This window comes from Myripristis murdjan, chromosome 1 (genome assembly GCF_902150065.1).
Source record: "Myripristis murdjan chromosome 1, fMyrMur1.1, whole genome shotgun sequence".
NCBI lineage: Eukaryota > Metazoa > Chordata > Actinopteri > Holocentriformes > Holocentridae > Myripristis > Myripristis murdjan.
Genome location: NC_043980.1, coordinates 4,616,988 through 4,634,079, shown reverse-complemented (window position 1 = coordinate 4,634,079; position 17,092 = coordinate 4,616,988). Strand labels below are relative to the sequence as shown.

Sequence of the window (17,092 nt, the reverse complement as noted above, 5' to 3'; positions counted from 1 at the left end):
TAATTTAGCTGGACCTGCAAGCAGAGCAGGTTATAGATGAGTGACACATGAAAGGGCAAACCAGCAGAAAGTGTCTTAGTCAGGTGTTGAACAGCTTCAATGCTCCTTGGCAGAGATTGTCCAAGTCTCTGGAAGTCTCCTGGAGGGACGGAGCTCCGCTCCAAGTAAAGGTCAACCCAGCTGGAGATTTTGGACTCTCCACCGCCATCATCAAAACACCAAATGAGGAGAAATCTTCTGGAAGAATGGAGCTCCGTCCCTCCAGGAGACTTCCAGAGACTTCCAGAGACTTCGAGAATCTATGAAGCTGTTCAACACCTGACAAAGACTCTACATGTTGGCTTTTCCTCTCGTTTGCCACCCGCCTGCAAGTGGAGTTCAGGTATGAGTGTCAACATTGAATGCAGGGCAGCTTCCCCATCCTGTGGAGGTACAGGAATGGGTGGACAATCCCAGTCATCATAGCAAAACATGTACAAATGCCAAAGGAAGCAAAAAACTGCTCCTGAGATATGTAACCATAAAGTGTAAATGTTATGATAAAAGGAAGGTAGGTCAGGACTGTGGACACGGTGATAATCAGAAGGACCTTAAAAGACTTCATCTTGACCTTATCGCTCCCCTCCTTGTCCCTCCCCCCTGTCCCCGGCCCGGGCTTCCTCAGAGTCCTGAGAACTGACAGGCAGCAGAACAGCTTCACCGAAAACAGCAGCAGGTAAACACCGATGCAGCAACACTGGGTCAGAATCAGGTTGTTGAGCATTAACACTTGCATAATACAGGCTCCGAGCACCAGCAGCCAGACGGCTGCACAGCAGACCACCCTGTACTTCAGGGTCTTGAGCTGGAGGAAGAGCACAGGGTGGACCACGGCGATGTAGCGCTCCACACAGATACAAGTCTGGAAGAGGGGCCGGCCCATGAAGAGAAAAATGCTGAAGAACACATTGGCCACAAAGACACTGACTGACTTGTGAAACAGGTAGATGAAGGCGCAGATACTGGACAAACCAAAAAGCAGCTCGGACACGGTGAGGTTGAGAGAGAAGAACTCCAAGGCGTTCACTCGTCCTGCTCTGGTCACCATCAGCCAAAGGATGAAGCCGTTGGAGGGGAAACCCAGGAAGAGGTTGACTGTATTTACAGCAATAAAAAGTGAGTAAAACCAAGACGGGAGAGTAATAAAGTAATTAATGTAGGAGGTCTGGTTGCTGCTGTTGACTCTGTTTTCTTCAAGGCTGTCCATCTTGACTCTGCAGCTCCTAGGGGAAAATAAAGAAAGGTGAATTATATCTCCCCCGTAGTTTGTAGAATCAAGTGACAACAAGAAACACCAGACAAATCAGAGTGCCAGCTCATCTACTGCTTGAACAAGAGAGGCAGCTTTACCCCAGTCCAAAAATACACTTACATCAATCTATCTATATTGAAAACATACGAGAAAGATATTTTTCAAACAGTTTTTAGTGGAGTCATCGTTCCAGTCAAGTGATGGAAGGACGGCTTCTGACCTGGTCTGGTGGACTCCTCTGTCTCTCCACTGCAGGTTTGCAACAGCTTGGTCTGTATTTAAAATTATTATCTAGCTTTACCTGACAGCACCTCCCCTTCTCTCTGCTGTCTCCACACCTGTTCAGTGGATCATATCAATCATGTTCATTTTCATGTCATTTATCTTTCATTGTTATTTCTGCTCCATCCTGACCAGAGGACATGCAAATACAACCCAAACAAATCAGCACAAGAAACTTTTTATTAATTTGAGTAAAGCAGGCAGGAGTGGAAGGGGTAAAAGTATAAAGTTTTACTAAACATACCATTTTTGTTTTTCTTAATAGATTCATAAAAGACTTCATGATAGATTTCAAAAAACAGTTATTTAACTTATTCAGAGCTCTATGATGCTCTATGATCAGATGCAAAGTGGTTGCATCTGAGGTGGGCGGTTTCCTGCAAAGCAGGTGAATTTGTGTTATCCTCCCAGCCTCAGGTGTGGTCATGTGACTCCTAGATGGGGACTTCTTGACAGTCCCCCTCAAAATGGAGGTTTTGAAATACAGAATCCCCATCAGTAATCCTCCTTTATCTCCAGGAGCCAAAAGGCCATAGTGAGTGAGGAAGTTGGGGATGGACAATCATCGGGATTTTTCCCTGTTTTAGTTTCTCCTTGTCGGTGTTCCATCTTGGTCTTGGTTGCAGGTCTGGGAGGTGATGTCTGACAAAGCTTGCCCAGAAATGGTAAGCCAGTTTTTGCTGTGACACCAGCACCTTTTCCCAAAAGGTGGTCTTGTTATTGGCAGGCTAATTTCTTGTCTGACCATTGTAGCCAACAGTGCACAGCTAAGTGCAGCACACAGTTCAAGCTGTGGCATAGAGATTTCATTTTTAGGTGTCACCCTGGACCTGGCCATGATGAAAGTAATGGACACCTGACCATGCTGGTCTTCAGAGTGAAGGCAAGTCACTGAGCCATAAGCTTTCTTGGAGGCATCCATGCACTTGCTAATCAAGAGGGGATAGGTCATAACATCTAGGAAGTGTCACCTCCGAGAGCAGGTTGAGATCAGCCTCCCAGGATATCCAGTGCTCTGCAAGACTAGCAGGTTCAATGGAGTCATCCCAGCCTCTTTGAGTCCTCCACAGTATTTTCACCCTGGTGGTAAAAGGAAGAATGTCGCCAAGGGGATCATACTGACTTGCCAGAACTCTGTAGCTCTCCCTCAGACTGGGAGCTGTATGAGAAGAGATTCTTCTTCAGTGGGTTGACACGTTCCCCAAAAGATCTGTGTGGCAGTTCCACTGGACACTGAGCAGGCAGTTTCCACATACACTCCCCTCCAAAGGTATTTACTTTTGCTATAGACTGAACACATTTGCGTTTGGCATTAAAAGATGGATTTGAGACAAGAAACCAACATTTCAGCTTTCATTTCCAGGTATTTACATCTGGATCTGATACACAACTTAGAAGATAGCATTATTTGTAATGGAACACCAAATTTTTAGGTCAGCAAAAGTATTGGAACATGTGACTGACAGGTGTGTTTTGCTGAAAATATTGTATCGCCAAGAATCCATGCAACACTTATGACAGCTTGTGATTGCACAGCTGGTCAGTCCATCCCATTTTGCTGCAATAAAAATGATTGATGTTAGATGAACAGAATAAAAACTTTGTCTTTTTAGATAAAATAGACACTGACAATGTTTTGGACATTATTTGCAGTTAAAAAAAAATTAATAAATTGCAACATATTGAAATACATGCTATCACAATACTCAGCATATTGCGAAATGTTTATCATGAAAATATCGTGTGTTGTGATGATATCATATCGTGTCACCTCTGGTGATTCCCGTCCCTTGTATTTGTGCAGTTTTAGCAATACAGGATGTTAAAGTGGCCAGCCACAGGCCTTTCTCTGTTGTAAACAGTGGCGTCGTTAAGACTATTTTAGGGGGGCTGAAGCCCTCCCAAATAATTTGGTGGGTTTTTAATTTATTAATTTATTTATTTCAAATTAATTAATTAATTAATTAATTTACAAAAAAGTGCAGACAAATTCAATATAAAGATGCAAGAATATGAGTTTAAATAAATAATAATATAACCTGTCATTATTCACTTGAATATGATTATAAATCTGTCGGTTTCCCTTCACTTCACAGCATAAGGTAGAGAGCGCCGTCAGTGCTTTGTTATCCAGTCCATTCCACTTGTTGATATAGACCACGCCCACATTACTGAAAATCCAGTCCATGTTTTCACTGCTACCTTACACCCCGCCTGCAGCACCACCTGCCGGTATACATAGCATAGCTCTGAAAAAAGGGAGCGGAGCTGTATCATAAACATCAGTGGATAATAGTAATATATTAATAATGATCAAGCGCGGCACAACATGAATAGAGAATGAGCCCAAACTAGTCTGAAGAACAAAATCCCTGATCGCAAGTCGGTAAGTATCTCTGCCTGCCATGCAGGAAACCGAGGGTTCAATTCCTGGCTGGACAAGAGGGCATTTATACATTATTGCCTGATTTTGCTGTTAACAATGACAATAAAATGATTCTTATTATTCTGCCTGTCACTGGCTAGATGAAACACACAGTGGCATTTAGGGTTTCTGTAATTTTCATTTCTGTGCTCTCACCTAAAATTGAACTGAAAAGCACACTGGTATTGAGTGCTTATATTGATTTGAAATGAACCAGAATGAATGTCAGATCAGAGATTATTGCATTGCATTGTATTATATTGACAAATGAAATGATATATTGATGCATGTTGCTTTTAGTTGATTGATTGATTGATTGATTGATTGATCTTTATTGTCATTGTATCACAATACAACAAAATTTTGTTTGGAGAAATCCACCCCAGATAGCAGCAATAATAAATAAATAAAGTGCCATAAACATAAATATTTAATGACAGATCTCTTGTATTGTAACTGCAATAATTGAGAGTGCCCCTTCTTGTTATTTATGCACTTGTTATTTATTCACACTGGATTTCAGTTAGCAATCCAATGTGTCACATACCACCTATCTCTCTCAATTTTCCCAAAATGAAATGATAAGTAGTGTCTCACAAGAAATCATAGGGCACATTGTGAAAGAATTGAAACAGGCCGGGGTGTACTCTGTCAATGAGTAGCCTATGTTATGTGAAAAATAAGGCATTTTTAAGCCTTGTTCTAACTTTATGGGGAGATGTATGTATTTACCCATTGATTCAGATTCAGATTTAAACAAGGATTTGTGTGGTATACTTTGTTTGTTGCCATGACCTTCCTATGTGCAGTTTGGGCTCATTCTCCATTCATGCTGACAGGCACCTGCACTTACTGATCTGAAATAGATGCCCAAAAGGCGTGCTATGTGTTGATGTAGTGCTATGTTTTTTTGGGTTTTTTTTGTCTGTTGTCTGTTGTCTCCTGTCTCTTGTCTCTTGTTTGTGTGAAGAAAGCCTTCTCACTGGCTGCAACCCAAATCTACCTCCGGGTACAAATAAAGTTACCTTACCTTACCTTACCTTACCTTACCTATATGGCCGCCAAGTGAACAGGCTTGGCCTAAAAGGACTTTGATAGAACTACATGAGTGTTTTCAATTCCAGTGAGCCACCTACTAGGCCTATTGACCCTAATTAGGCATACACCCATAATTGATTATACAGTAACTTGAATGCATTATATTTTAAGTCTAAATTTAGCTATTATAAGCATAGGCAGAGTTTGAAATTTGCGCTGGGGGGGCAAACATTTTTTTTTTTATTATTATTTTATTTATTACAATACCAAACATAATGTAATTCAGATTTATTTCTGAAAATAATCTTATTTTATTGCATTGCTTAAATATTTATAGATATGTATACAGGAAAAAAAAAATATTGGACCTATTTTGACTCAATGTAGTGACACATTTCAGACGCTAGGGGGGGCAATGCCCCCCCTGCCCCCCTGCAAACTCCGCCTACGATTATAAGTCTCTTAAAAGTCCCCTCAAGCCACTATTTAAGGTGTTGTTTTTCAAAATTTTCTCCGGTGGGAGCATACCCTCATCATTTTTGATGCAGACAGTGACTGGATTTTTATGGAACTCAATATGGATATGAAATATGAAACATTTCAGTCATGGTGCACCTTATAAGATGTATTTAACTTTAGCTTTTATTTAAGAGTCTAGATTAGAGAGTGGGGAGAGCCAAGATATATATATATATGAGCCAAATTAGCCAAATAAAAAAAAAACAAAAAACAGACTGAAATAAAACAACAGATCTATTGGTGGCCTAAGACTTTTACTCTGTACTGTAACTTTGTTAAATCTGTCCAAAAATGTTGAAAAGCAATTTCTCAGTCTTTGTTTTCTGTTTGTGAAATTTTGTGCTTGTGCGCTACATTTGCTCATATCCTGTGCATCTCCTGGGTGCTAAGCCCCCCCTGTCCTTAAAACCTAGTGACGCCTCTGGTTGTAAATTGAAAAAAAAAAAACAAAAAAAAACAACAACAACAAAAAAAGAACCACCAGGCTTCACTTTCAGGACCTTGGAAATGAGAGGACACGGACAGTTTCTTCTGGCAACCTGACATTTTTGGGAAGGATGATCCACATTTAATTCACTGGTATGCATCTTTTCTCATTAACAGCGTTCATATTGTGAAGGTGAACAACACCATTTCATCTCCCATCACGACAAATGTCGGTGTGCCCCAGGGTTGTGTGAGTTCAGCCTCACTTTTTACCCTCTGTACTGACAACTGTCACACAGACGCACCTAATCAATACATAAAGTGCTCTGATGACACAGCCTTAATATCTTTTCTGTGTATCAATCAATCCTAAAGTTAAATGAGGAGCAAAATCCCAGATTGAATGCCTTCTCAAGCATCTTGATATCTGCACTGAGTTTTGTCCTCAGTGATTGTGGTGTTATGTAAATGTATGCATTTTTGTTTGTGGCTTAATTTCTTTTTTGTGACGTGCTGCTACAAATGGAGCTGCTCTTGATGCACAAAAAAAACTAAAAGAGAAGGCTTTCACCCAGGTGGCTGAGTCAGACAATAATCAGCCCTTAATTTAATCCTGTACAGATTCAGCATTACTGTTACTGCCTATTGTCAATTTAAATGAATATTTTTGAAACACAAGATGATTTGTCTGCTAGCTGGAGACAGGGGCGCAGGCAGAAAACTCAGAATGGGGTGACCAAACAGGGTCAAGTGATTTTAATGGGGTGGCACAAAACACTAAATCATTAAATGGCATTAAGTTACGTTGACATGTTTGCTAACGACATTAGACCTGTCTGAACTGAGGCAGAGACAAAGAACAACCAACACATCTACAGAGGAAGAGGCCGAAAATTACAGTGCATCCATTTTAAGATGCTAACATGTATAATTTTACATGCCAAAGATGCAAGTTAAGGATAAATTCATTGGTGTTTTGAACTCAGAGGAAACTTCCTCTTCCTCAACTTCTTGGATGGGAAAGGAATTTCTAACAGCCTTAAAGTGCGTATAGATATTTGTATTTGGTCAGTTTCTTCTTTGTATGAGAATGTTTTTACAGAGCTTACATACATAAACACAAACACAATCACAACATGTCACATGCAAAATGACAAGGTGCAACAATAAAATTCAAAATCACAAATTGGCAAAATATAAGAGGAAGCAAAGGAAAATCAATGGAAACAATAACAAAAAAAAAAAAAAAAAAAGGAACAGAGGCTTTCATGAAAAGAGACTAAAATCAAAGCTGCCTCATTCATCTGGATATCCACCTCAAACTGCTCTTCATGCAAACTTTGTGCTTTAGAAAACATCCAAACTTTAAAAACTTCTCTCCAAACCTGATCTGAGCCTGAGATCTAATAACTTGTGGTTACAAAAGGCTAAATAAAGCTTAGCTGCTAATTTCTGAGACGTTTCACCAATAATAACCAGCCAATAACCCGATAGTCAATGACCTAATAATTTAGCTGGACCTACAAGCAGAGCAGGTTGCAGATGAGTGACACATGAAAGGGCAAACCAGCAGAAAGTGTCTTAGTCAGGTGTTGAACAGCTTCAGTGCTCCTTGGCAGAGATTGTCCAAGTCTCTGGAAGTCTCCTGGAGGGACGGAGCTCCACTCCAAGTAAAGGTCAACCCAGCTGGAGATTTTGGACTCTCCACCGCCATCATCAAAACACCAAATGAGGAGAAATCTTCTGGAAGAAGTGTCCCTCCAGGAGACTTCCAGAGACTTAGAGAATCTATGAAGCTGTTCATCACCTGACAAAGTCTCTTCATGTTGGCTTTTCCTCTCGTTTGCCACCTGCCTGCAAGTGGAGTTCAGGTATGAGTGTCAACATTGAATGCAGGGCAGCTTCCCCGTCCTGTGGAGGTACAGGAATGGGTGGACAAACCCAGTCATCATAGCAAAACATGCACAAATGCCAAAGGAAATAGAGAACTGTCCCTGAGATATGTAATCATGAAGTGTAAATGTTATGATAAAAGGAAGGTAGGACAGGACTGTGGACACGGTGATAATCAGAAGGACCTTAAAGGACTTCATCTTAACCTTATCGCTCCCCTCCTTGTCCCTCCCCCCTGTCCCCGGCCCGGGCTTCCTCAGAGCCCTGAGAACTGACAGGCAGCAGAACAGCTTCACCGAAAACAGCAGCAGGTAAGCACCGATGTAACAACGCTGGGCCAGAATCAGGTTGTTGAGCGTTAACCCTTGCATAATACTGGCTCCGAGCACCAGCAGCCAGACGGCTGCACAGCAGACCACCCTGTACTTCAGGGTCTTAAGCTGAAGGAAGAGCACAGGGTGGACCACGGCGATGTAGCGCTCAACACAGATACAAGTCTGGAAGAGGGGCCGGCCCATGAAGAGAAAAGTGCTGAAGAATGTAGAGGCCACATAGACACTGAACGACTTGTAAAACAGGAAGATGAAAGCACAGATACTGGACAAACCATAAAGCAGCTCGGACACGGTGAAGTTGAGAGAGAAGAACTCCAAGGCATTCACTCGTCCTGCTCTGGTCACCATCAGCCAAAGGATGAAGCCGTTGGAGGGGAAACACAGGAGGAAGTTGAGTATATTTACAGCAAAATAAAACAGGTAAAACCAAGGCAGTGTAGTGTAATAAATGTTGGAGGTCTGGTTGCTGCTGTTGACTCTGTTTTCTTCAAGGCTGTCCATCTTGACTCTGCAGCTCCTAGGGGAAAATAAAGAAAGGTGAATTATATCTCCCTCCTACTTTGTAGAATCAAGTGACAACAAGAAACACAAGACAAATCAGAGTGCCAGCTCATCTGCTGCTTGAACAAGAGAGGCAGCTTTACCCCAGTCCAAAAATACACTTATATCAATCTATCTATATTGAAAACAGATGAGCAAGATATTTTTCAAACAGTTTTTAGTGGAGTCATCATTCCAGTCAAGTGATGGAAGGACGGCTTCTGACCTGGTCTGGTGGACTCCTCTGTCTCTCCACTGCAGGTTTGCATCAGCTTGGTCTGTATTTAAAATTATTATCTAGCTTTACCTGACAGCACCTCCCCTTCTCTCTGCTGTCTCCACACCTGTTCAGTGGATCATATCAATCATGTTCATTTTCATGTCATTTATTTTTCAGTGTTATTTCTGCTCCATCCTGACCAGAGGACATGCAAATACAACCTAAACAAAACAGCACAAGAAACTTTTTATTAATTTGAGTAAAGCAAGCAGGAGTGGAAGGGGTAAAAAGGACAGTATAAAGTTTAACTAAACATGCAATTTTTGTTTTTCTGAATAGATTCATAAAAGACTGTGATAGATTTCATAAAACAGTTATTCAACTTATTCAGAGCTGCATGATTTATATATCTAACATCCAATATTGATCTGTGGGGTAAAAGTCTGGGAATTTAAGGAGCCTGTTAGTTTCACATCTAAAGTTAAGTGGGTTAGGGTGAGTGTGTGTTGAGAGAGACAGAGGCAGGAATCCCCCTCAAAATGGAGGTTTTGAAATACAGAATCCCCATCAGTCACCCTCCTTTATTTCCAGGAGCCAACAGGCCATAGTGAGGAAGTTGGGGATGGACAATCATCGGGATTTTTCCCTGTTTTAGTTTGTCCTTGTCGGTGCTCCATCTTGGTCTTGGTTGCGGGTCTGGGAGGTGATGTCTGACAAAGCTTGCCCAGACGTGGTAAGCCAGTTTTTGCTGTGACACCAGCACCTTTTCCCAATCAGCTGGCTGTTTGCATACACAGCCGGGAGAAGGGAAGCATCCTGCCACCCTATCAAAAGCAGATTTGGGGTAACAGGGTCAAGATCAGCCACATCTGAGGAGACATATGCAAGAGGCTTAAATTTTAGGGGTTGTTCAGGTCCTGGGTAGAGGACGTTGGTCAAAATCCTTCTACTGAACCTCCCACCAACTCTGATAATGCCAAAAACCCGATCCAGCTGCGGTGCAAGGGATGACAACTTACTGCTGGTGGAAAGAGGCTTTTCTGATTGGAGTACCAACAGTTCAGCTGGAGAGCTGTCTGTTTGGGCCTTTTTCAAGAGAAGGATCTAAACTTCAAGCTGCGATTAAGAGGCAGGATTAGGGCTGGTGGAGGGATAGCTGTGGTGACTGCATCCTTTCAAGTGCTGCACTGGGAGACATCCAAGGTGCCTGGGGAAGCAGACACAGAGAAGTTGAGGAATCTGGTCGGTTTTCCAACTTTGCCAGGGTCCTCCTCACAGAGTGTAGCCAGAAGGCAAGACCACTGAGAACTGGCAAGGAGGATGAAGGAGGGCCCCTGTGGCTGGGTCTGTTCGGAGAGTTTTTTGCCTCTGGTGAGGCCATCAGCAGGGTTACTCTACACATATCTCAAATCCTCTGTAGTTGCCAATTCCTGGGTTTTGATGATTCGTGTGCTAACGAAGACTTTATAGCGGCAAGAATTAGAGTGGAGCCACTGCAGCACTGTGGTGGAGTCACTCCAAAAGGTGGTCTTGTTATTGGCAGGCTAATTTCTTGTCTGACCATTGTAGCCAACAGCGCACAGCGATGTGCCGGACACAGTTCAAGCTGTGGCATAGAGATTTCTTCTAGGTGTCACTCTGTACCTGACCATGCTGGTCTTCAGAGTGAAGGTAAGTCACTGAGCCATAAGCTCTCTTGGAGGCATTCATGCACTTGCTAATAAAGAGAGGATAGATCATAACATCTAGGAAGTGTCACCTCCGAGAGCAGGTTGAGATCAGCCTCCCAGGATATGCAGTGCTCTGCAAGAGTAGCAGGTTCAATGGGGTCATCCCAGCCTCTTTGAGTCCTCCACAGTATTTTCACCCTGGTGGTAAAAGGAAGAATGTAGCCAAGGGGATCATACTGACTTGCCAGAACTCTGTAGCTCTCCCTCAGACTGGGAGCTGTATGAGAAGAGGTTCTTCTTCAATAAGTTGACACGTTCCCCAAAAGATCTGTGTGGCAGTTCTATGGAGTTATTTTCCTATCTTAATTCAAGAGTGTATTATTATTATCAATTATTATCAATTTGAGAGTATTATTTCTTGATTTTATGTTCAGATTTTGTTATATTCTCTCTCAAAACTCTGTCCTAACACTCAAAAGCCTCTGCTTGCGCTTAAATTTGCTCTGCTCGTGCTCAAACTGTATGCTTGCACTCAGATATATTGCTGCTTGTGCGGATTTCCTGCGCTCAAGCTTGAGCTTCATGTGTGCGCTCACGAAACTTGTTCACTTGGATCTTTTCTCTGCTCTTGGATTTTTTTTCTCTGCTCTTGTAGTTTTTTCTCTGCTCTTGGATTTTTTGTGCAACAATTCTGTCAAAATTCAACAGCGAAATAGAGGGCTGGCTAGAGTTGACCAATCACATCATCACTGTTTCTTTGTGGATGCACTTGCTGAAGGATGCTATCTGCTTTCTTTTTTAAAATGATCGATCCTCAGCGATAGAGTAGCTGATTTTTTCACAGTATATTAATATATTTTTTCAGAACACGTTTCCGTTTGTTGGCAGCCTTAATTCGATCACATTTTATGAAAACTGAACTTCTGTTTGATAAACTACTCAGGCAAACGCTACGGAGAGCTATACCGCAAACCAATCAACAACAAGTTCCAGCATCACCTGACTTGAAGTCTGCCAATGGTATTTGTCCAAATAGGAAGTAAAGGTTTAAATATCTTTTTAAATTCATAATTTCATGTTATAGCAATACTCAATATCCTAAATCTTTGTAGTCACTACTGGACACCCGCACAAAGCACTTTCATCGTATTTAAATAGCCTGCTATACGTCGTCTAACAATAGCATGCTAGCATGTTGCTAGCATGTTGTAACACCAGAATGTATACTAGGCTCTTTGGTTTGTAGCTCTGTGGAATTAAAGTGTGGACATTTTTAGTAATCCAGACAAAACCCAAGACTGTATTACAGCAAAGTTAGTTTTATCCTCACTTATGTAAGTGACCAGACAAGACAGAGATTGAAGTGGTAAAGATCTAAACTGAATCTTACTCATTTATCAGTCTTAGTTTAGACAGTTCCTTTTTTAACTTGCCCAAAGGCAAAAAAAAAAAAAAAAAAAACATGCCTACACATCTAGGCCTAGTTTGAAATGTTCTCACAGTCTAAACAAAGACACATGTCTGTGCATGGTAGCTCGTTCATTTTGCATGTACATCTCCCTTCCACACATTGTCTTTTTTACAGGAGCAGTACACAAGCTCCAAGATGCCAACAGGGGCTGGGGGTAGTGTCATCCAGTCAATCCCAAAGAAGTCTCCCTCGATCTTCCAGCCATGGGCCGTTGGTGGGGGTATATCTGGCTGACTCTGCAAGCACCTGCCTATGGCTGCCTGGTAGTTTGCCTGCTGAGAGTGTTTCCATAAGGCATCCCTATTTGGTGGTAGACTTCTGTCTGTGCACTTTCCACCCTTGAACATTTGACCTCTTGCATAGTAGACATCTCTACAGCCTTTCAGGTCACAGAGGGCACATGTAAAAGCTTCAGTTGCATCATACAGTTCTTGTTGGGGATTGAAAAGATGTTCCAAGCTTCCTTAAGCTTCCTTCCTTTGTTGTCACCACAAGACAAGAACTTAGAGCATTGTTTGGGTATTTTCTGTTCAGCTGAATATATTGTGGTCAACTGACATCCTTCTCTTCCTTGTCGGTCTCGTTCTGTGATGTTGTACAAACCTTCAGTCTGCTGTATTGCCCTTTCTTTCCTCTTGCGAGCTCTTTCAATGTTCCTTTTGTTGGCATTTTGCATATAGAACTCTCTGGCACACTTGGAAAAACACAGAGTACAAAGAACGCAGAACAAGACCGACAAGAAAGAAAAGGATGTCAGCTGACTACAATATATTCAGCTGAACAGAAAATACCCAAACAATGCTCTAAGTTTGTGTTTTTAATTTCTGCTTTAATGCTTCTTGCACTCTTATGTACAGCACTTTGAATTGCATTGTGTATGAAATGTGCTATACAAATAAATTTGCCTTGCCTTGCCTATTATTAAGTCATGCTTCTGAACATATCAAGTTACACACCAAAAGCGTATAAACTCGTCAGTTTATGGTCTATTATGAATAAATTATGAAAATTAATCTTGAATATTAGAACAATATGAGAAGATTACATATAAAAATCACAGCACTGGCAATTTTAAGCATTTGCAAAAGAATTTACAGTCTGGTTATACAATTATATTACATAAACGTATTGATGATGATGATGATGATGATGATGATGATGATTCTGTACCATAAAAATGTAATCGTTCGTTTTGACCACAGACTGTAGGATTTTAACACAAGAAGTAAATAAGACGAGCTGTCAGTCTGCTTCCTCCCGGTTAGCGTGTTTACACTGGGGTCCTACTAGGGCCATGCGCCATGAGCAGAGCGACAAATAAAAGTCAAGTTTGTCAAAATATGTGATCAAACCAGAGCTGCCAACAATTTTTCCTAGACTCTATAGAATTGTCTAATGCCACACGGAAAAAACTGTGTACTCTATCAATGGGGATCGATCAACAACATGAAAAACGCGTTCGGCCCACCGTTTAGAAGGAAACATTGTTTTCTCTGCCATCACACCGACGAGGAGCGCTGTGCCATGCGGTTATTATTATACTTTATGTAGCTAATGGAAAGTACGGACGCTCATGAATTAATTAACTGATATTTATTCCAAATGTTTGTAAAAAAGAACTAAAGGGAACCACATTTAATACAGTCCTGGGGGCGGAAGTGGATAAACCCGGTGTCATGCCATGAAAATTATGTTTTGTTTTGTTAGGTTTTGTTCTTGTGTCTTGTCTCGTGACTTCCTGTTTTATTTTGAAACCCCACTTCCCTCTTGTGTCAGGTAACTTGTTCTTCCTATTGTGTTCCCCTGGTTGATTGTCTGCCACGCCCTGATTGTGTCCACCTGTTCCCCATTACCTTGTGTGTGTATATATAGTCCGTGTTTCCCTTTGTCCTGTGCCAGTTCGTCCTGTTTGTCATGTGTTTTGGACCTCAGTTCTTCCTTGCTCCTTGCTCCATGTTCCATGTCAAGTCTCGCCACGTCAGGTTTTGCATTTTCTTTGTTACTTTGCCTTGTTTTGCTATTGCCATAGTTTTGCTTTCATGTTCTTTTGATACTTTGTCTTGCCTTGTTTGTTATCCCTCGTTAAGAGAGTATTTCTGTTGATACTTTTGTCTTAGTATATTTTTGTTGTAACTTTGTTTGATACTTCAGTTGTTACTTTGGCATTAAAAGAATTAAGTTGAACTCTTGTGAGTCGTGCGATTGGGTTCAATCCTCGCAGTACAAGTTGTGACACCCGGTTAAAAGAGTGCCCACCCATCTTACAAGTACAGCGAGTGCATCCGCAAAGAAACAGTGATAATGTGATTGGTCAACTCTATTCGCTGTTGAATTTTGACAGGGTTGTTGCACAAAAAATCCAAGAGCAGAGAAAAAAATCCAAGAGCAGAGAAAAGATCCGAGTGAACAAGTTTCGTGAGCGCACACACAAAGCTCGAGCTTGAGCGCAGGAAATCCGCGTGAGCAGCAACATATCTGAGTGCATGCACACAGTTTGAGCACGAGCAGAGCAAATTTAAGCGCAAGCAGAGGCTTTTGAGTGCGAGGACAGAGTTTTGAGAGACAATATTTAAAAATCTGAACATGAAATCAATAAATACTGCTCTCAAATTGATATAATACGCTCTTGAATTAAGATAGGAAAATAACTACATACAGTTCGACTGGAGACTGAGCAGGCAATTTCCACATACACTCCCCTCTGAAAGTATTGGAACAGTGAGGCCAATTCCTTTATTTTTGCTATCGACTGAACACATTTGCATTTGGCATCAAAAGATGGATATGAGACAAGAGACCAACATTTCAGCTTTCATTTCCAAGTATTTATATCTGGATCTGATACACAATTTCGAAGATAGCATTATTTGTAACGGAACACCAAATTTTTAGGTCAGAAAAGTATTGGAACATGTGACTGACAGGTGTGTTTTGTTGAAAATATTGTATCGCCAAGAATCCATGCAACACTTATGACAGCTTGTGATGACACAGCTGGTCAGTCCATCCCATTTTGCTGCAATAAAAATGATTGATGTTAGATGAACAGAATAAAAACTTTGACTTTTTAGATAAAACAGACGCTGACAACGTTTTGGACATCATTTGCAGTTAAAAAAAATTAATAAATTGCAGCATATTGCAATACATGTTATCACAATACTCAGCATATTGCGAAATGTTTATCATGATAATATCGTTTGTTGTGATAATATCATATCGTGGCACCAGTTTTAGCAATACAGGATGTTAAAGTGGCCAGCCACAGGCCTTTCTCTGTTGTAAATAAAAAATAAAAGAAAAACACATACACACACACACACACACACACACACACACACACACACACATACAAAAAAACACCATCCTTCACTTTCAGGATCTTGGACAGCAGAGGACACGGACAGTTTCTTCTGGCAACCTGGCATTTTTGAATGAGGATGATCCACATTTAATTCACTGGTATGCATCTTTTCTCACTAACAGCGTTCATATTGTGAAGGTGAACAAAACCATTTCATCTGATGACACAGCCTTAATATCATTTCTGTGTATGAGTCAATCCTAAAGTTAAATGAGGAGCAAAATCCCAGATCGAATGCCTTCTGAAGCATCTTGATATCTGCACTGAGTTTTGTCCTCAGTGATTGTGGTGTTATGTAAATGTATGCATTTTTGTTTGTGGCCTAATTTCTTTTTTGTGACGTGCTGCTACAAATGGAGCTGCTCTTGATGCACAAAAAAATCAATAAGTGAAGGCTTTCACCCAGGCAGCTGAGTCGGACAACAAGCAGCCCTTAATTCACCCCTGGACAGATTCAGCATTACTGTTACTGCCTATTGTCAATTTAAATTAATATTTTTGAAATGCAAGATGATTCGTCTGCTACCTGGAGACAGGGGTGCAGGCAGAAAACTCAGAATGGGGTGACTAAAGAGGGGCAAGTGATTTTTATGGGGTGGCACAAAACACTAAATCATTAAATGGCATTAATTTGAAATGTTTGCTAACAACATTAGACCTGTCTGAACTGAGGCAGAGACAAAGAACAACCAACACATCTACAGAGGAAGAGGCGAAACATTACAGTACATCCATTTTCAGCTGCTAACATATATAATTTTACGTGCCAAAGATGCAAATTAAGGATAAATTCACTGGTGTTTTGAACTCAGAGGAAACTTCCTCTTCCTCAACTTCTTGGATGGGAAAGGAACTTCTAACAGCCTTAAAGTGCGTAAAGATATTTGTATTTGGTCAGTTTATTCTTTATATGAGAATGTTTTTACAGAGCTTACATGCATAAACACAAACACAATCACAACATGTCACATGAAAAATGACAAGGTGCAACAATAAAATTCAAAATCACAAATGGGAAAAATATAAGAAGCAAAGGAAAAGCAATGGAATCAATGAATCAAAAAAAAACATTACAAAGCATTCTTTATTATTAGGTAAAGGAACAGAGACTCATGAAACAAGACTAAAATCAAAGCTGCCTCATTCATCTGGATATCCACCTCAAACTGCTCTTCATGCAGACTTTGTGCTTTAGAAAACATCCAAACTTCAAAAACTTCTGTCCAAACCTGATCTGAGCCTGATATCTAATAACTTGTGGTTACAAAAGGTTAAATAAAGCTTAGCTGCTAATTTCTAAGAATTTTCACCAATAATAACCTGCCAATAACCCGATAGTCAATGACCTAATAATTTAGCTGGACCTACAAGCAGAGCAGGTTACAGATGAGTGACACATGAAAGGGCAAACCAGCAGAAAGTGTCTTAGTCAGGTGTTGAACAGCTTCAGTGCTCCTTGGCAGAGATTGTCCAAGTCTCTGGAAGTCTCCTGGAGGGACGGAGCTCCACTCCAATTAAAGGTCAACCCAGCTGGAGATTTTGGTCTCTCCCTCGCCATCATCAAAACAGAGACTTCCAGAGACTTAGAGAATCTATGAAGCTGTTCAACACCTGACAA

The 17,092-nt window shown here is 41.0% G+C and overlaps 1 protein-coding gene across 1 annotated transcript; it reads right to left on the bottom strand.

Annotated features, from left to right (window-relative positions):
- Positions 1–391: 391 nt before the first annotated feature.
- Positions 392–1,246, bottom strand: LOC115357798 (lysophosphatidic acid receptor 4-like). Its single transcript, XM_030049496.1, has one exon. It carries the CDS (start codon positions 1,244–1,246, stop codon positions 392–394), a length of 855 nt encoding a protein of 284 aa, XP_029905356.1.
- Between the last annotated feature and the right edge of the window lie 15,846 nt (positions 1,247–17,092).

What these genes read in the sequence shown, in the direction of transcription:
- LOC115357798 (XM_030049496.1), bottom strand. Translation starts at nt 1,246, where the DNA reads ATGGACAGCCTTGAAGAAAACAGAGTCAACAGCAGCAACCAGACCTCC.